General features: G+C 38.3%; 1 protein-coding gene across 3 annotated transcripts in view; it reads left to right on the top strand.

The window, feature by feature from the left end:
• The window catches only part of LOC115565476 (inactive dipeptidyl peptidase 10), a 181,940-nt gene that overhangs the window by 129,127 nt on the left and 31,704 nt on the right, over window positions 1-21,109 (top strand). Inside the window, exon 1 of one of the 3 annotated variants that reach the window (XM_089264044.1) lies at window positions 9,411-9,605. The exons of the other annotated variants lie outside the window; for them this stretch is intronic. Coding sequence (XP_089120170.1) covers window positions 9,486-9,605 — 120 coding nt within the window. The 5' untranslated portion in view covers window positions 9,411-9,485. Of the gene's footprint in view, window positions 1-9,410; window positions 9,606-21,109 lie in introns of those variants that run through there. 3 annotated transcript variants of the gene reach the window in all.

The following is a 21,109-nucleotide window of genomic DNA, read 5'->3' as shown; positions in this document are numbered from 1 at the left end:
TTAAAGTTGCGCCCAGCCGTTGACTTGACGCATAAATTAACTTTGTTCCCAATGAGCTCTATTTCGTATGCCAAGCAGCGAGATCTAATACTATCGAGCACAAATGTGCATTGTCGGGGCAGATTCTAGAAATGAAGGTGTACATTCATAGCATGCATCGTTTCATTTTCTTTTTGACTATCGATTTATCGATAACTCATTTCGCTGTTATAAACCTCGAATTTAATCAATGAGGTATTTCTTAGGTGTTTATTTTCTCAAGCGTAAATTATTAACAGTGAGTCTTTCTTTCTTTTGTCTAAGGAATCGCCTTCTTCTTTTTTTTAAATATATCGATTATTGGATAAAATATAGTCAAATAGTCGAGCTGGATTCGGCCGTTCTTTGTCAAGAGCTGAACTCGTTCACAATCAAGCTTGTTGTAATAGATCGATTTATCGATAACTCATTCCATGCTCGCACACTCAAACAAGAATTAGTTTCTCCAAGCGTAAACTAGTCTATATATGTATTTCAGGCAATATAATATAAACCTAAAGAATTGATAGTTTATTCTTAATCATTCCATCAGTTATCGATAACTCGATTATATGTATATCAAAATGAGATAAGGTGATTCCAGCTTATGGCCAACCCCAAAACACCCATAGCAACCGAATGCTTAGTATGATGTAGCTCACCTAATTTTCCAAATGAATAATCGAATATTCATGCAGTCGATTCGACCCCCATTTCTCCGCTTTCCTTCAACTCTTCATCTCAAACTCATCTAAAACTCATTTAACTGCAGTCGGACATTGTTGGGGCATATGCAAGCAGACATACGCTGTCTCTTTCGTAGCACTCAAAGTCCGCGAAACAAATAAATCGTGATCGTAAAAATCAGACATTATATGATTTATGGATTTGCCCAAAGACCGAGCTGTGAACTGGCAAGTGACGAGCTTTTATGGGGGCCTTTAAGGGAATTTCATCTTGAATTTAATGCCAGCTCGAGAATGTTTTTCTTTTTTATGCTCTCTGTGGGCCCACAAAAAACAAATGAACAGCCAAGGCGCTCCGGGCCAGAGCATAAATGCACTGTAAATACTGGGGCCAAGGCAATTACACTTTATTAGTCCCGCGTTAAACGAGAACTTTGTGTAAACGTGAGTGCGTTCAGATTACTTAAATACTTCTCTATTTGCTGGCAATTATTTATGATAATTTCAGTCGGGCCTTAAGTACATATGACAAGCAAACACGCGACCAAAGACAGCCATAAATACTTATTGGCATAATATTACGCAGGTTACACAAGGCACTCACACAGAGAGAGAGAGAGAGAGAGAGAGAGAGAGAGAGAGAGAGAGAGCGGAGAGAGAGAGAGAGAGGGAGTGGCTTTGTGTGTGCGTTTGGTCATTAAATATGCATAAAAGTTGATGCTCTCTATCTCTGTCTTACTCAGACTGCCCCGCTCTCCTTATCTCCCTCAGCCCCAGCATCTGCTCTTTATGGCCATCTCTCTTGTGCTTATTAGTTAATAACATGTGTTATATGGCATGTTAAACAAAGCTTGGAAACTGTGCTCCCAAAATCGGACTGCGGTCGTGTTAAAAATGTAGCCGGTTAAAAGAAGACGGAAAAAAAATTATACAGCAAAATCCCATAAACCGTAAAGACCAGTTCAAGTTGTTAGGCATTCCAGCCTGATCTACACACTAATACCCTGCAAATACAGAAATTGCAGAAATAATGATAATAAAAGATAAAGAAATGTGTTAATGCGGGGCTGAGCAGAGCGCAATTTATAATGGGCAGCTCTACATATGTATATATATCGTATCGTCAACATTATCGGACGCAAGACTGTGGGATTAGAAGCTGAGCATAACAGCAACAGCATAACTAGATTCTAACAGCAGAGTATAAAAGCAGAGTAACAACAGAGCTGAGCAGCAGTGTCTAACAGCAGAGTTAAGCAACAGAGTTCTATACCAGATTCTAATAGCAGAGTCTAACAACAGCGCTGAACAGCAGTCTCCCAGCAGAGTCTAACAGCAGAGTTGAACAACAGAATTCTATACCAGAGCACTAAACAGTGACCAGAGTCTTATATAGCAGCACTGAACAGCAGAGTCTCAACAGAGCTTAGCAGCAGAGTCTAACAGCAGAGTTGAGCAACAGAGTTCTATACCAGATTCTAATAGCAGAGTCTAACAACAGCGCTGAACAGCAGTCTCCCAGCAGAGTCTAACAGCAGAGTTGAACAACAGAATTCTGTAATCGAGTCTAACAGCAGAGGCCAGCAGCAGAGTCGAATAGCAGAGTATAAAGACCCTGCTTTTATACTCTGCTATTCGACTGCTATTGGACTGTGCTGTTATAGAATTCTGTTGTTCAACTCTGCTGTTAAACTTACTCTAACCCTAACAGCAGAGTCTTACAGCAGAGAGCTAGTCTAAGAGCAGATCATATCAACAGAGTCTTATACCACAGTTTAACATTAGATTCTAACAGAAATAGCAGAGTCTTACAGCGAAAACTAGCAGCAAAACATAAAAGAAAAATTTAACACAGAATCTGATGCTGTTACAGTAGTGCTGAAAGCTTTTGCAATGTTTTCGTGATAGTATGATCCGAGTGAGCTTGCATGCAGACAAACTCTTCTATCCTCAAGCTGTCACGATATATTACAGCATATATACATATATCTAATATACCTGATAATGGTCAAGCCTGCTCCTCATCTTCTTCGCCTTAAAACTACCCTTGACTGAACACTATTTATGACTACAGGGTATTGAAAACCAATAACATAGCTGCCGTTAGACTTAGCAACTGTTGTTGTTGTTGTTGTTGTTGTTGCCGTTGCTGCGTGCGCTTGCATGCTGATTTCCGTTTCCTGTTTACGGGCTTGCACACGAACCCACACACACAAACACAGACACCCACACACACACAGAGAGACACGGTTAAAGCTGCGTAGCGTGAAAATATGCAGGAACATCTCTCGCATATGAAAACACAATTTTTATGGCATACATTTTTAATAAAGTCGACAGCCAACGCCGACGTCCAATGCAATGCCAAAGTTAACAGATGCGCACACACACACACGCACACACCGATAGGGAGAAACTGTGCGTGTGTGCACGTGGCCATCGATAGACGCAGATAGGAATGAGCATGCTCTGAGTGGGTCAACTTCGGCTAGCTGGAATATCCTTGTTTTTTTTCTTAAGACCACGCTCCAGCTCCATAAACAGAAATACACCTGACAGCTGCCATACAGGGTGCTCCAGCATTTACAGTTATTGCCTGCAATACAACTAATTTTGATAGCAGCCCGGCAAAGGTTCTCCTTAGAGTGCCACACCTCTGACATGAGATTGAGGATTGAATTAGAGCCCGATTACCATAGCATATCTAGCATAAGGGATGTCGAGCAATAAAGCATCCTGTATTGGGAACGTGCCCAGCGGCTGCTGCCACAACAATTGCAGATGGTATTTTCTCATCCGGCACCTGTGCAGATCCTTTGTTGTGGCCGCCTTTATTTCGTCTGTCGATTACAATTATAGTAAATCAACCGAAGGCTGTGAACCGTAACGAGAGGCAGCTAAAAACAGCAAATAACGGCATATGCGAAAGACAACGAAGCGCAAATACACTCTCCAGCTGGAGCAAATCAAATCAATCAAATATAGCACTCGATTGACCTAAAGGGAGTTGAGGGAGGCTATCAATCAGATATATATAGATATATAATAATGCATTGCCCAACTCTCTCTGCACCAAATGAAGTAAACTCTGTTAGAGTATCAAAATAATATCACTCAAAAAGAAAAACAACTTCGAAGTAATGGATATAAAACGAAATGCCGGGCAGGAAAATTGCGTTGATGCCTCAGCTGGTGTTGCCTAGGTGTTGATTTCCCATGAATTTTGCAACATTTCAGCGCCGCTGCGACAATGTGACAGCTTCAACAGCTTCGGCAATTCGAGGCAAACACAATAACAGCAGCATCCACATTACCTGGGAGGCAATAAACAAACAGAAAGGCGTGAGCAGTGCGCAGTGGGCAGCGGGTGGCACGACTGATGCATACCCTGTAGTACGCGAGTCGACAAATCTGACATCAACGTGATGACAGCATGAGTTACGATATATCTAAACTGTATACTCTATACATCTATACTATAGATCTCATAAAGATAGTTGTTAGATAAGTCTCATAGACTTTATATAGATGTCAAATAGATGATATATGGATATCATATAAATGTCATAAAAGTCTCATATATTTTTTAGATAGAGATATCGATCCCACAGATAAATATAAATCATAGTATCATATGTCATGTCTCAATAATTTGCACCCCTCTATATCGAAATAAGATTCTGTCCCCTTGAAAAAAAAAAAATCGTTCTCAATGATTCTCGATAGTTTGAATTTTTGTGTAAATCGAAAGAAACCCTTTTCAAATTATCGGCATTCTAATGTATATCTATCTGAATATCGTAGATATATTATATAAATTTGATATGTGAGTGTAGATATCATATAGCTCTCATATGAATATCATATGGAAGTCATATAGGTTTTATAAACATAAAGATTTTATATAAATCTCATATAAATATCATGTCAATCTCATATAAATATCACATATAAAGCTTATATATACAATTCATGTTGATGTCATATTGATGTGATGTAGATCACATATAGATCTCATATAAAACTTTTAAAGATCTTATTAGATTTCATGCAGATATCGTATAAATCAAATGGACATATCTGGTTATTTGATAAATAGATCTCAAATAAATCGCTAACATGTTTATATCATACAGATATCAGATATGTAGATATCATAAAGATAACCTATCGATTTCATGTACATCCCATAATTCAAATAGATCTACCTTTGCACTTCAGCTAGGCAAAGTCAGCCATCATACCCACTTATTATGCACATTTAATGACTACAGGGTATACTGATAGTACAAGTGCCTGAGGCTGTTGCCTGGGTAAATGTAAATATATCCCATTTGCTTTTCTTTTTTTGGGTGGCACAATTTATATGTAATTGACAGATGATTTGGGGGGGAAAGGGCGTCGATTGGGTTAAAGTGAATGACTTGGGCAACACTCCTGGCGGCTCCTAACGGCTCCTGGCAACGCTTGGCTGCCACAGTCAACATGGCTTGTCACGTGTGGTGCCTGCTGTGGCTGTAACTGTCGTTTGCCTTGCGGTGCACAGTGCCACAGCCAACAGTTTGTGGCTTTGGCAGCAGGCCCACAGCTTAAAGGCCAAGTTAAAGCAGTTGCAATCCTTCAAAGCTTTTGTTTACATTTTCGAAAAACTATGCTGCAATTTGCTGATGCTTTCATTCGTTAGCTAGAAAGCTAAGAAGAGCGAAGAGCTTAAAGCTGTACCCTTAAGAAATCCAAAGAGTGCAAAGCTTGGCGTACTTCTTCACGTGGACTTTCTTTAACTTGAAATCTAAAAGCATTCTCCGAAGCTTTTTTTATGCTTGTAACGCTTAAACTGTGAGCTTTTATTTCCTGCTCAATGCTTTTTTATGACTTGAATATGAGCTGTTAATTGCTTTGAGTTTAACAAGCTGTATCGAAACAAAGGGCAAAGCTGTTTCTGTACACAACGGTTTCTTAAGCTTTCTATTTTACAAGTTTTTCGGCAATTAGGCAAAGTAGGCTGTATTTGAAATTTTATTTAAATTTCTTATATTAAATTTTAATATTTTTTCGGGTTTCTTTTTAAAATAAATATTTAGCATATTGTCTATCCTTTTAAAAGCTTAAAATAAAATCATGAGGCTGAAATTAATTAATTAGAAAATTTGCTGATTTTTAGGGAGCGTAACGATTATAATTTAACTATAAAAAAATATTTAAAAAAAAAAAACATAAATAAATAAATTAATAATTTTTGAGTAATTTAACAAAAATAATTATAATAACTCAATTTCTTTCTAATTTTTTGGGAGCGTAACGTTTATAATTTGTCTAGAAAGAAAATATTTTAAAAGGAAACATAAATAAATAAATAACTAATTTTTGAGTAATTTAACAATATTAATTTTAATAATTAAAAGTTTTGCTAATTTTTAGGTATCTAGCGATTAGAATTTGTCTAGAACAAAATATTAAAAAAAAAAAAAAAAAAAAACATAAATAAATAAATTCATAATTTTTGAGTAATTTAACAAAAATGATTTTAATAATTAAAAGTTAATTTTTAATAGAAAATCGCCAATACGAGTTTTTACTCTTTGTGCCTTAATTTTTTTTTTAATATATAACAATTATTTTGTTAGACGTTAAACTGCAAAATTTCAATTCCACTTGTATTTGAGGACCATTGCAGCTTATGGCTAAAGCTTACGGCATTTCATTTGAAGTCTACAGAAATGCTGTTAAAAAAGCTGAGCTAAAAGCTCAAAAGCTCTGCGCCCAGCAGCTGTTTATATTTTGAATGTATTGCTGGCTCACACGAAAGTCGTTTGCAGAACGCCAAAACTGTGCGACTCTGTATGTATATGTGTGTGTCTACGGCTGTGTGTGTGTGTGTGCCCAAAAGGTAAACAATAACAACAACGACGCCAACTGAAAGCGTTTCTTACAAACTTTGCCTGTCCGCCGGTCGCGACGACCCATATATACACACACACCTACACACATACACACACATACACAAAGTGGCCAATTCACACACACGCAGACGCAGATTTCCAGTTAAGCGTGTTTCATTCAGTTTCACTTTCAGTCGTCGCCTGACTTCCGCACGGAAGCGTTCGTTGCGTTCGCCTCTCTCTTCACACACACTCTCTACTCAAGCTTCACTTTATTATTATTTGGTTTTTTTTTTCTGTTGTTGTTATTTTGGCTGTGTAGACCACAAGACAAAAAAAAAAAAGAGCAAAAGAAAAGCAAAACAAAAAAGTTTGTAAGCCAAGCAAACACAAAACTTTTGAAAATCATTGAAAAAAATATATATATAAAATAAAGCAAAAGAAATTATGTTAAAGTTAATTCGAAAATTTCCATTAAATATAAAAAACAAAACGCGCGACGCAACGAAAGAGGCTCGCGAAAATTCAAAATAATAATAATCATAAAAAAAAAGGAAAAACAAACAGTAACACAAAGGTGGTAAAATGTAAAAAAAAAAAAAAAGAAAATGGGAAAAATATTTCATTGGCTGCCACAAGCTGCTGTCGCTTTGTTGTTGTTGTTGTTGTTGTTGCTGCTAAACAGCTGTTGTTGCTCTTGCTGTTACTGTTATTATTATTATTATTATTACCAGGCGTGTGCGTGTGTGCATGTGTGTGTACGTTACGCCATTCATGCCGCCTTTCTTTACAAACAAAAACAATGAACACAAGCGAAAGTGTGGCTCATGGGCAACAAATTAATAACAACAGCTGCACACAGTCACATATGTGCGATGAGTGTATGTGTGTGCGTGTGTGTGTGTGTGTCATATAAATCTATAAGAACATTTTTTTAATTTCCATCCTTGCAAATTGTGTCAAATGCGCAACGTCAAGAGCAGCTGTTTGAAATGCAGCTGCCAGCTCTAGCTGCCTGCCAATATATATATATATGAATATATATATATAAATGTGTGTGTGTGTTTGCTGGATACGCCCACTTGGCCATGCTGGCTAACAGAAAGACAACTGTTTAGCTTGCCTCCTTGCATCCGGCCCCCAGTCGACTTGAGCGCTGCTCGAGTCATTGTTATCATGCTGCCAAAAGGACTTGCTGCTGCCTTTGTTTACACACAGCTTCAGGCATTTGCCTCTGTGCATATGTGTGTGTGTGTGTGTGTGTGTGGCAATGCAACTATCTGTGAACCAACATAACAAATATATATATAGAGAGAGACCATTTATTCAATGTGGCAAGACATTGATATATGTATGTACGTCTATGTGCAGAGCACTTAGATAGCTACAGCTGCAAGCATTGGCCCAGTCATCGATAGACTATATATATATATATATATATATATATATATATATATATATATAACTATATGCATATTTATAAATCACATATAACCGCTTACTAACGGCACTTTCATTTGTTATTTCCACTCAAACCATATAAACTCCATCGTATAACGAAAAAAAATCGAATGCCCCAAAAAGTATGCTACGAAAAAATCGCCAACAAGCTGAATTCGAATCGAATCGAAGAACCTGGCATCATTTATAGGTTATCTCGGTGTGTGCATGCTAGGAATTTCATCGCTGCTTTTTAGTTTTGCGCCCATTCTGATTTTATTTTCTTGTGTCAGCTCATGCATGTGCGATATCCTTCCATATCATTGGCCGGCCCAATGCGGGTCCACTAGAGAATTGCCGCATGCTTAGATCTCGAACAGTTGCTTAAGAGCAATTTGAATGGAGCAAGTTTTTTGCCTTTCTTTTGCGTTTCTTCTATTGAATTCGACCTATGCAAACAAGCACCCGCAGCGGCTGGAGCTGGAGCAGCAGCCGCAACAACTGTTTGAGCAGAGTCCTTTAAGCACATCAATCATACGCACTGTTGTGCGAGGCAAACATTTGCATAGGCCATGTGTGGGCAGTTGTGGCTCTCTGTGTGTGTGTGTGTGTGTGTGTGTGTGTACTAATGTGAGCAACCGCCTGCAGCAGCACCAACCCCAGCAACCACCAGTGAAGCAAACTTTCGCTCAAATACAATATGCAAATCGCAATACGTCAAGTTCGTGGCGCTTGTCGGGGTTAAACTGAAACTACTACTACTACTACTACTGCTACTACTACTACTATGCCAAGCTGATATGCCGCCGCTTGTAATCCAGCAAGTTCCACCAGCTGTCGACTTGACTCTGCTTATGCTAATGCCAAGAGCTTCGCAGCTTGCCACATACGCGCGCTGCCTAATTCAATTTTTGGCATTTGACTAAGTCGTTTATCTGCGGCAAACACGGCAGGGCAAACTTGCCAAGCAAATTGAATCAGTAACCAGTCAAAAGCCAGCCAACGACAGTCAGCCAGCATCATAATGATCAACGCCCTCATAAGAGCTCAGCTCAGCTCAGCTCAGCTCAGTTCAGTTCAGTTCAGTTTGGCTCCCTTTTGGGGCGCTTGCGATTATGCAAATTTCATTTGTAACAAAAATTTATTGCCCAAAATAAAGAGACAAGAAGGGAGCATAAATGTCGTATGCACTGCATAAACAGCTCATTAAAGGCCAACACAAAATCTGAGCGCCTGATGAGCGTGGCTAATTCGCAACGCCACGCCCATTCGGCGGCCAGCCTTTGTGATTAATGAGCCTTTCGAGTTGACATTGACTCAGAGTCTAAAGGCGCGATGTGCAGGCATTTGAAAAGCCCATCATCGGTGGCATTAGCATTAGCATTACCATCATTAATATCAAACTCAACAACAACAACAACAACAGCAACAGCAAACAGCAGCAAAAGCAATAAAGCGAAACATGGTCGAAATACAAAAGCCGCACTCGGCTCTCAAGCGGCCATCGGTTAAGCGGGAAACAGTTGTCGTTAATAATAGTGCACCCACCATCAAGAAGGTGACGCTGGTGCCCAAGGATGAGGTAAGTCCATCAAAAGGATGCGGTATGGCGGAATGGCGGCATAACGGGATGCGGAGCCAAGCAGCCAGAGGCGTTGAAGCGCGCAGCTTGTTGTTTGTAATAATTACATAATTACACACTGCATAATGTGCCCTTAGTCCTCTCTCTCTCTCGCTCTCTTTCTCTTCCCCCCTCTCTCTCTCTCTCTCTCTGTGGCTCATTTCACACAATTTGCACAAGTTTGCGGCCAAAATTGCTTGGCATATTTGGCTTTCTCATTGTTTGTTAATGCCCCAGCCCAAGGGCACTCGAAGCCTGCGTTAATCTGGGGCGCAGCAGGAAACGTTTACTTACTTATCGAATTATATTGACAGCGGGGGAAATGAATCAAAAATATACAAAATATGGATGGTGGCAAATGCAATTTATAACAATAGACCTCCGCTAATTAACTCATCTGAACTACAATCCAATATCATATTATCCATTTAAATTGTTAATTGGAATCGGAAGTGAGTCGAAAGAGAAAGTCCAAGAAACGAACTATAATCATATCTATCTGACATCTATTCTACTACTATACTGCTACACTGTTGATACTACTATTTACACAACAAATACTCTTTCTATTCTTACTAGTACAATTAATATTCCTTCTTCTACTACAGCTACTACTACTACCTCCATTCACTACTTCTACTAATAATCCTACTATTACAACTCGTTCTCTTTTTGCTACTGCTGTTCCTCATCAACTTTCTACTACTATTTACTTTAATCCTATTACTATACAAATATATTTTTACTACTGCTATTCCCACTACTACTATTACCTTTACTGCTACTATTTAATTTACTACTATTAATATTATTCGTTTGACTATTATTCGTTCCACTACTACGACTAGCATTACATCTACTACTATTTCTACTACTACTATTACCTTTACTACTACTATTTCTTTTACTACTATTTATATTATTCCTTTGACTACTACTACTACTACTACATCTACTACTACGACTAGCATTACATATACTACTATTTCTACTACTACTACTATTATAGATACACATACATCAACTATTTCTACTTTTAGTTACATCTACTCCTATTTCTACTGGTACTATTATTGCTTCAACTAAAACGACTATTAATTCCACTACTATTTCAACTACTACTACTATTCTTTATTCTATTCCTTTTACTACAACTACTACTATTTCAACTACTACTACCATTTTTATATCTTATCCTTCTATGCAAACTATTATTAATTCGACTACTACTACCATGCTTAATTCCTTTTACTACGACAACTACTACTGTTTCTACTACTAGTACTATTCATACTCTTCATTCCTTTACGGCTACTAGAATTACTACTACTATTCATACTATTCATTTTATCTACTACTAGAACTACTATTATTACTGCTACTATTTTTCTACTACTACTATTCATATTATTCATTCTACCTACTACTACCATTACTATTAATACTACTACGATTACTATTCGTCCTACTTTTACTTTATTACAACAGCTACTACTATTTACATTACCACTTCTGCACCACATACTACTATTTCTACTACTTTTACTATTGTTGCTATCTACGACCTCGCATTCATACCTCAATGTTATTTTAAATAATTTACAAATCTCTAAATAGCTCTGTTATAATCCCAGCATGTTTATTATATAGTTCACTTCAGCCATACGTCTTTGGAGCTCATTTCTACCAAAGCATTACGGCCTCATCTTCTATAAATTTGCTTCACTTTGAAGTTTCGTTTTTCTGTTCTTCCGCACCGAAAAAAAACTCTCTTTGAAATTTAACAACGTTTGAGCATGAAAATGTGATAATATGATAATCCGATTAGACTAACTAATCTAATACAATGTTCATTTATGCCATTCATTATTTAAGTGCATGTAAATTGTATCCAAAGAAAACTTTGAAATTACTTTTATGATGACATTAGACAGACTTGTGGGAGTTACGAGCGACTCAGACCCGAATTCGAGCTTGACTTTCAGTTAAGGTTAAATGCTCTATATACAGATATGTATGTATATGTTTATATATTTAATACACTTACAATCAGTCATCGAATTTATGTATTGTAATTAATATAAAGTCTTTGGTCTAAGGCGTTGTTGCGCAGCGAGGCCGGGAACGCCTCAATATTTGCAGCAAGTTAATTAAGTATGCAAATGTCCTTTGTCTGGGCGTATCCTTTGTAGCTGCCAAGGAAAATGTACATATCAAAATAAAAAAAAAATAGGCAAAAAGGATTAAGCGAAGTCCTTTTCCTAGGCTCATTTAATTGCTTTTATGAGCCGTAGATAAACAAGTGGCCCAAAAATAACTGCCAAACGGGCCACATACTTTATGCCAGCGAACAGCCGACAACCCCTTAGCGGCTCCACGTCTCAACTATAGCAACAACGCATAAAATTACAAATAGGAAAATGTAATTTTGTGTGTTTGTCTTTGCCTTTGCCTTTGTCTTTCTCTTTGTCTCTGGCTTTGTCCTTGGGCGCTGTTGCTCCGCATTTTATGTTGTCGCAGCTCATTTGCAAAATTCATAAATAAAAGTGAACCCAAATCGGGCCAATAGGGTATGTGACACTTTGGGTACGTTCGGGCAATTGACCCGGAATTGGCTGAATTTACTGTTTCCGAAATATCAAATTCTTTAGACTTTCAGGAAACGGACTCTCAGTATACTGAGACTCTCAGTATATTTAATCCCAGTATATTGATTCCTTATAAACAGATTTTCAGTAGCTGGGCGATCGCTGTCACATTCGATTTCCCAGTATATAGTATAGATATACTTGTATTTCTAGTATATGAACTCCCAGTATATGATATCCCAATATATAAGCCCACAGTATATAGATTTATATAGGTAAATACTATGTAGGATGCGTATAAACAGTATACGAATTCCTTGCATATAATCCTAGCATATATACTCCAAATATATAGACTATCAGTACACAGCGGCCCAGATATGAATTGCTAACATATATGTAGACTCCCTGGTATATGGGCTCCCATTAGATGTACTCTTAGTACATTGACTATATATGAACTCCGAATATATGGAATTTCTGCATACAAACTTCCAATATGTGGAACACCAATATACCAGTATATATTTATATATATATATTTTTCCATTGCAAATATCTATAAGCCTAGGCTAGACAAGAACAAAAATGTTTATATGGAGTTGGGTAGAGTCGGGTAGAGTAGAGTAGAGCAGGGTAGAGTCGGATAGAATAGGGCAGATCAGAGTAGAGCAGGGTAGAGAAGAGTAGAGTCGGGTAGAGTAGGGCAGAGCAGGGTAGACTAGAGTAGGGCAGAGCGGGGTAGAGCAGCGCAGAGTAAAGTAGAGCCAGGTAGAGTCGGGTAGAGTAGGGCAGATCAGGGTAGAGCAGCGTAGAGTAGAGTAAAGTCGGGTAGAGTAGAGCAGATCAGCGCAGAGTAAAGTAGTGCAAGGTAGAGTCAGGTAGAGTAGAGTAGGGCAGAGCAGGGTAGAGTAGAGTGGAGCAAGGTAGAGTCGGGTAGAGTTAGAGATCTCGAGCCTGTTCCCCTCCTACCTGAAAGGGTATTCAAGCAGCAACACTTGCTCCATGATTTTCGATTGACTTTGCAGTGGGCATACCCTTTTGTGAATGCGCTAGACCGTAATGGGTATAAGTGGTTGGAGAGAGCACAGAGTACAGAGCACAGATTGCGCAGATTTTGAGTTTATAAATGCAAATTATAAACTGGCTGAAGGCGTAACAACTTTCGATTGGCATTTCATTATGAGCGTGCCATAAATAAACTCCATTCGCCATATCGATTGGGCAACGCCTCCTGCCATTTGCCGGCTGTTCCGGCTGTCCCTCGGCCTCGGGCGGTGCTATCAAGAGCAGGCTGTCCGCTTCGACGCCGTTGCCGTTGCCGTGGCCGGAGTTGAGGAGACGTTGCTACGTCGAAGGCGTTTGCAAAAGTTCAGTGCAAATCTCTTGGCCCATAAATAAGGCAAACTCCACCTCATCAGGGCCCCCCATTTTATTACCTTTGAAAAGCTGTTTGGCTGACGTGGAGCACACGCACAAGTACGAAAATAAATAAATAAATAAAATACAAATAAAATTTATAGAGCCTGGCTCGTCCCGGCTCGGCTGTGCTGGACTTGACTTGGCTTGGCTCGGTGGCAAATAATTGAGCCGTGCTGTCAAAAATGTTTTACGACTCTCATAATTCTTTTTTATAATGCTCGAAATTAAATTTAATTTGTCAGCCCAGAAAGGTAATTGCGAATCGCTACGCATTCCCCACAATGTTATCATCGTCCCAGCCACGCCCACATCCGCTGCCATCAGCCATGTCTGTCATCATTCCTGTCAGCAAGAGCGAGTGCGGCCGTGTAGGGGCAGGACGGTGCGGTATGTGAAAAAAAAAAAAAACTTGAAACTCATTTTTGACTTGCTGGAATGAAAACTTTGTGGAAAAGTTGTTGAGCGCCGGAAGCGCAGCGCCGAGAACACTTCCAGCAACTGCACTGATTTCCTTTTAATTATCATAATTATGCGTTGAATCGCAATTTGTGCCAACTTCAGAGCAGCGCAGCAGCAGCGCCAACTGACCTTCATTCAGCAGTGCCATGTCATTGCCGTGGCGTAGGCGTGGGCGTAGGCGTGGGCGTGGGCGTAGGCGTGTCAGCCATCATCCGGCTATGCCAACTAAGCCGGAGATCAAAATCGACTGACAATTTGAGTTCGGCTTTTGGTCAAATGCGAATTGAAAATCATTCGAGCGAAAGCCCTCAAAATTTTTATTATATAAAAATTTAAAGTAATGCTATGTAATGTTGAATATCTATTTAAATATTGAATTTTTATTTGGCTTTTTGTGGCTTAGATTGAGGCTTAATATGTCAGGGTTAAAATTTAATAATTAATATTTATTATTAGAGTAGAGTAAATATCTTTATTATGCACCATTTTTTGCTATATTAAAATTATTGTATAAATGATGAAATATCATAGGAAATTTTCTGTTGCCCTTGTATAGCACTCGCATATCGATTTCGATACACATCGATAACTAATCCTGTTCAAATCCTGTTATCGATTAAATGCCTTAAACTTATAAAACTATCTCATGCATGCTAAGATCTAAAAGTCTGCATAACATAACAAATTCATGTGCTTATATACTTTTTACTCAAGCTCTTTTCAATTTAGAGAAAAATCGGAAATCGAAAACATGCACTATGTGAGTAACTGCTGAGGCAAGTTTTAATTAAATCGGAAGCCTTATATTACAGGGTCAATTAAATAATATACATATCAGATTTTGCAAAAGCGAATCGTATGACATCATTCCACGACAGCTTGGTAGTGCAGTGTAAGGGTGTAGTTGAGTTATATACCAATATACAATATAAGTTGAGTATATATAAATAGAAATATATATATATATATATATTTATGTATGTATATAGTAATTGATTTTTCTCGCTCTCTATGTACTGCCCTAGCACACACAATGTAACATTACTTTCACACGCTTTTGCGCTGTTTACCAACACTGCAGCCTTGAAATTCCCAAATGATTCAAGCTGAACAAGAGAAACAAGGCGAAAACGAAAACGAAATCGGATGATAATAGAAGCTGAAGACTGTTGAGCAACCTACACAGATAGCACAAACATTTTATTATATGAAACCTTGATTTTTTTTTGAGGATTGCGAAACAAGAACTCAAGTCAGCAAAAGTTACAAAATATATATATAGATAGTTAGATAAATAATCTGACCTGAAGTGAACTGCGAAGAGTGCATTGTGCAGTCGCCTGAAACAACGTCGACTGAACAGATGAGCTAAGATTAAGCCCAGGCTGGGCCTATAAATAAAAATAAGTGAGCCATCAATTTGCCAATGCAGAAAGACAAACGGAATGCCGTTAAGCGAAAAGAGAAAAGCTAAAAAGCCTTGGCCAACGGCCGATAGCTGTGAGCCAACTCGAATTAACCGCACGAACAGGCGCTGGCTAAACAGTTCGCGCTTTGCATTTCATTAATAATTAGCCAACACTGGCACGCGTCTAGTGCAAACACAATGGAACTAGAGGGGCGTTATAAATGATTGGGGACCAGAGCTCATCATAATGACATAAGTTGTGTGTGCCAATGGCAAACTCTGTTTCAAAATCCATTCAAGTTCACCATGCTCCTGTCTCTCTCTCTCTCTCCCGCTCTCTCTCTCTCTCTCTCGCTCTCTATCTGTCAGTGCTGTACGTTGTCCCCATCATCAATATTGCAAATTGTTTGACTGCAAATGTCGCTCGAGGGCCATTTCCCGTTGACCCTTGTCATTTGTTTGCTTTATGGCTCGCACACGCCCACTTTGCCTGCGCCTCTGCCACTGAACACATTTATAAACAACAAGAAAAAACAACAACAAAAAAGCAAAACACATGTAAGCACTTTGTTAACAATCCAATTTCGTTATAAGCTCTGCATAAAAAAATCTCTGCAAATATAATTTATACAAATTTTACATTTTAATCGAATTGTAAAGTTTTTCGCTGGGCAATTGATAAAGTGGAGCCATGAGCCGCACAATTAATCTAATAACTGCTCAGTTTCTGAGAAAAAAAATGCCAATTATGGACTGAAATTTATGATACATTAAATGGATGTTAGTGGAATATGGGCAAAAATTCAATTAGCTGAAAATATTATCAAAATAATTATGAGAAAACAGAAAGAAAAAAAGAAAAATAAAAGAATTAATTGGAATCTTTTCTTTTTGTTCAAGTTCAGCGATCGATAGTTCGATTAAAAAGTGAAATAAAAATTGCTTAACTTGGGTCTCTAGCCAAGGCGAGATAAGAGAACTTGATTCTTACATATAAGACTAGCTAAGCAAAGAAGTTAAGTAGAAGAAGTTAAGTATCGATGTCAATAGACTAGTAAGTTATCGATTTTTATTATCATCGAGCTATAAATGCTTCCCCTTACTCTTTTTCTAGTGAGAATTCCAAGTCGAATTAATTTCACCTAATTAACTAATTTTTTTATTTTTAACAACAATCAAATGGAATTTCTCTGAACTAAAATGGAATTTCTCAAAACAAACAGACTTAACGAGAATTCTATAAATGTATACCTAATGCAAACATGCAAAACTAACTACATTATAAATGAGTATGAGCTCAAATTAAATTGGAATTTTAGCAAGCAGAAACAAAATTGTGAAACTAATCATGGTAAAGGAAAGCCAAGAAATTGCCCAATTAAATTAGGTAAATATGCACATACATAAATACAGATATATATGTATGTCTAGGTGTATCGTTATATCGATAGTAAAATGTTGCAAATTAATTATACGCCATTTGCTTCAATATTTTCTACTAATTATTTTCTATAATGGGCAATATCAAGCATATTCCAATTGTTATTTCAACTGCTAAATGCACCTATATACATACATAGACACACACATAAAAGTGTGTGTGTGTGTGTGTGTGAAGAAGAAAAAGAAGAAGAAGGAGCTGGCTTTGCCTGTCAATTGACAATATTTCATTTAACTTGCTGGCAATTCCAATTTAATATAATACGCATATATACATACATAGATACACATGCATACACATACATACATATACATACATATATATCATCATGGCAATGGAGCCGACTTGGCTCATTCCAAGAAATTACGGCCCAAAAATAAAACGAAATTAATTGCCATGTGCTGGTGCTGTATAAATGTGTACGTGTGTGTGTGTGTGTGTGTGTGTGTGTGTGTGTGTGTGTATGTGCAAGTGGCAACTGTGCCAACAGTTTGAGCCTCAGGCACGCCGAACATGGCCAAAATGCTTTTGCTGCTGCGGACACATCATAAATTTTCACACACACACACGCACACACACACTCGAAAAGTCAGCGCTTAGTGACAACAATTGTGAATTGTTCACTTATTATGACCATTGTGAGCGTATCGGCCATTGTTGTTGCTGCCTTCATTAGCCATTAATGCGACTTGGCCAATAAAAAGGTGTGACAATCGCCATGACAAAACAACAACAAGTTAGAGTGTTTTAGTAGGCAGTGTAAGACTAGGAAATACCCAGTGTGTAGTGTAGTGTGGTGTAGGGGCAGGTGAAGAGATTGACGGGGCGGACAGATAGAGACAGACAGACCGATGGACAGGCAGTTGGGCAGACAGATTGACAGACGGATCGACAGACAGATTGATAGACAGATTGACAGAAACGATTGACAGAAAAATCAGATTGATAGACAGTAGATTGACAGACAACTAGACATATTGACAATCAGTTTGACAGACAGATTGGCAGACATAGATTCATATTCAGATTGAAAGACAGACACAGATTGATACTCAGATTGATAGACAGATTGAGAGGCAGATTGACAGAAAAGTCAGATTGATAGACTGTTTGGCTGATAAATTTAAGAGTAGATTGACCGACAACTAGACATATTGACAGACTGACATAGATTGATATTCAGATTGACAAACAGACACAGATTGATACTCAGATTGATAGACAGATTGATGCAGAGATTGACAGGCAGATTGACAGACTGCCATCGATTGATATTCAGATTGACAGACAGACACAGATTGATACTCAGATTGATAGACAGATTGAGAGGCAGATTGACCGACTGACACAGATTGATACAGAGATTGACAGGCAGATTGACAGACAGATTGATACTCAGATTGACAGAGAGATTGAGAAGTAGATTGATAGACAGTTTGGCAGAAATATTGACAGTTGGATAGACAGACTGATAGGCGGATTGTCAGTCACTTTGGCTGACTGATTGACAGACGGAGAGACAGATTGAAAAACGGATTGACAAATTGATAGACAGATTAACAGATAGTTTGGTAGACAGATTGATAGACAAATCGATAGATTGGCAGACACATTAACAGACTAGTAGGCAGATTGACAGACAGATTGACAGACAGATTGACAGACGGATAGAAAAACAGATTTATAGATAAACTCATAGACAGATTATTAAACGAATTGACAGGCTGATAGAAATTTTAACAGACGAATAGACAGTTTGACAGTCAGTTTGACAGAAAGTTGCGCCGATAGACAGAAATATCAACAGCCAGATTGACAGATATTGTAGTAAGATCAACCGGTATACAGTTAGGTAGACAGATTAACAGATTGTTAGACACATTGACAGACCAAAGGCCAGACATATTGTTAAAAAGATTCACAGATAGATCGATAGACAAACTGGCTGACATATTGGCAAACAAATCGACAGGTAGACAAGCCGTTTGACAGGCAGAATAACATGCAGATTGTCAAACACATTAACAGACAGTTCAACAGACATAATGTTAGAGAATCATATTGAGCAAGCATTGAGATAGACGGACAAATTGACAGGCCAATAGAGAAGCAAAGACATAGATAGTCAAAGACTAGAACAGATAGAGATGGACGATGGATGGAAGAACAGTAAAACTTAATTAGATTGAATCAACTTTTCATTCTCATATCTATATATATATATATATATATAGTAACTCTATGGATCTGACCCACCTTCTGTTGCCGTCTCATCCACTCATTTTCCCGCTCGACGCATCATGCCCATCTGAATACATTGCCAATGAGTGCAGGGTATAATAAAGAGCACAATTTATACACGTAATGAACGCAATTTGCGGCTGAAGCTGGCGCAGTTTTTCTTCTTCCACTTATTGTTGTTATTCTTGTTCTAGTTCTTCTTCTTGTTATTGTTGTAGTTGGCCAGGTGCCAGGCGACAAGCGTGGAGCTTTGTGAATGCGTTTACAGCTCATTAAATGCAGTAGTTGTTGCTGTTGTTGTTGTTGTTGCTGTTGCTGCAACTGCAACTGCTGCTGTTGCTGAAGTTCTTAAAAATGGCTTTGGCATAGCACTACCTGGCTCTATCTGTCTCTTCCCATCTCTATTTGTACCCCTCTATCTCACTCTCTCTCTCTCACTCTCTCTCTCTCTCTCTCTCTCTCACTCTCTCTCTCTGTGTGTCTTCTCCTCCTCTGGCTGCTGTTTATCGATTGCAACCGCATTTGGCATTTGCATTGCCATTGAGCTGGAAAACAGCAAGAGAGAGAGAGAGAGAGAGAGAGAGAGAGAGAGAGAGAGGGAGATAAAAAAGCGGTTGCCTTTACATTTAATAGCGTCAATTGCATGTCAGAAGCATTTCAACTTCATTTGCAATTCAATTCGTACGTCGTTCGCTCGCATTCGATGGCAAAAACAATCAAGATTAGATTCTATTAATGAAATATAAATGGCCAAAGCATTTAAGCCTTCGCCTCCTGCTCTCTTACTCTCTCTGCTCTCAATCATGAGAGCAAAGCAAACTCAATTAGCATTCGTTCCAGCCATGGCCCGAACCTAGGCTCCAATCAAACTGAAACTAATATTGTTAAAACAAAATATATTTATTGCCGTCTAATTACTCGAGACTCGATTTGCAATCAAAAGAACCTTCGAATCAACCTTTGATTGCATTTGGTTGTCCTTAAACGAGTTTCAGTTGCCCAAGTTAGTTTTCCATGTTCTCTGGATGGAGTACAAAGATTATGAACATTTTCGATTTTCTATGTTCAGTAAAGCCAACAATTAAGAATTGTGAATATTTTAGACTTTACACAACAAGACTTACGTATATTTTCGATTTTCTATGTTCAGTAAAGCCAACAATTATAAATATTTTAGACTTTCCACAACAAGACTTACGTATATTTGCGATTTTCTATGTCTAATGAAGTCATCAATTCAAAACTACAAATATTTTAGACGTTCCATACATAAGCAATATGTATATCTACAAGATTTACGAATATGTTCCATTTTCTATGTTTACTAGAGTCTTTAATCTAGGCATATAGGCACATTTAGATATCATATTTCTGCTCTGTAAAGTTCACTAAAATCGTACATCCCGTATCCAAGTTATTTACGAGCAAATGAGCCGTACTCAGAGAGCTGTGGAAGGGATATATCACATAGATATATGCAACTGTGTAAAGCCTTATCGCAGCAGAAACAACAGCAAGGCCTCTAGGCCAGGGTATATACGAGTCGTACCCCGTGCCCACTAGAGCGCTCAATTGCGAAATTGAGTTGTGTTTGAAAATGAAAATAAAGCTGAAGCTGATGCTGAAGCATCGTTTACAACTGGGCGCCACACGAGATGAGATGAGCTTGTGTGCGGACAATTGAATTATGAGGAAAAACTTATCGCACACACACAGTCCACAGTCAACATGGAAGAGTGAACAACAGTGTGGCAACAGTGTGGCAACAGCCAGCAGTCAACAGCAGCAGCGGCAGCGGCAGCTCGAGGCATTGTGCCTGCTCGAAAGTGGCAAAATCCAATTAAATGCTTTAGAATTAAAGACCAAATGCAACTTTTACAATTGTTTTCAAGTACAGCAAAAGGGG

Source organism: Drosophila navojoa, chromosome X (assembly GCF_054131105.1).
Source record: "Drosophila navojoa isolate 15081-1374.11 chromosome X, UAZ_NAV_1.0, whole genome shotgun sequence".
NCBI lineage: Eukaryota > Metazoa > Arthropoda > Insecta > Diptera > Drosophilidae > Drosophila > Drosophila navojoa.
The sequence above is the reverse complement of the archived record's forward strand: the minus strand, read 5'-3'. Positions and strand labels throughout refer to the sequence as shown.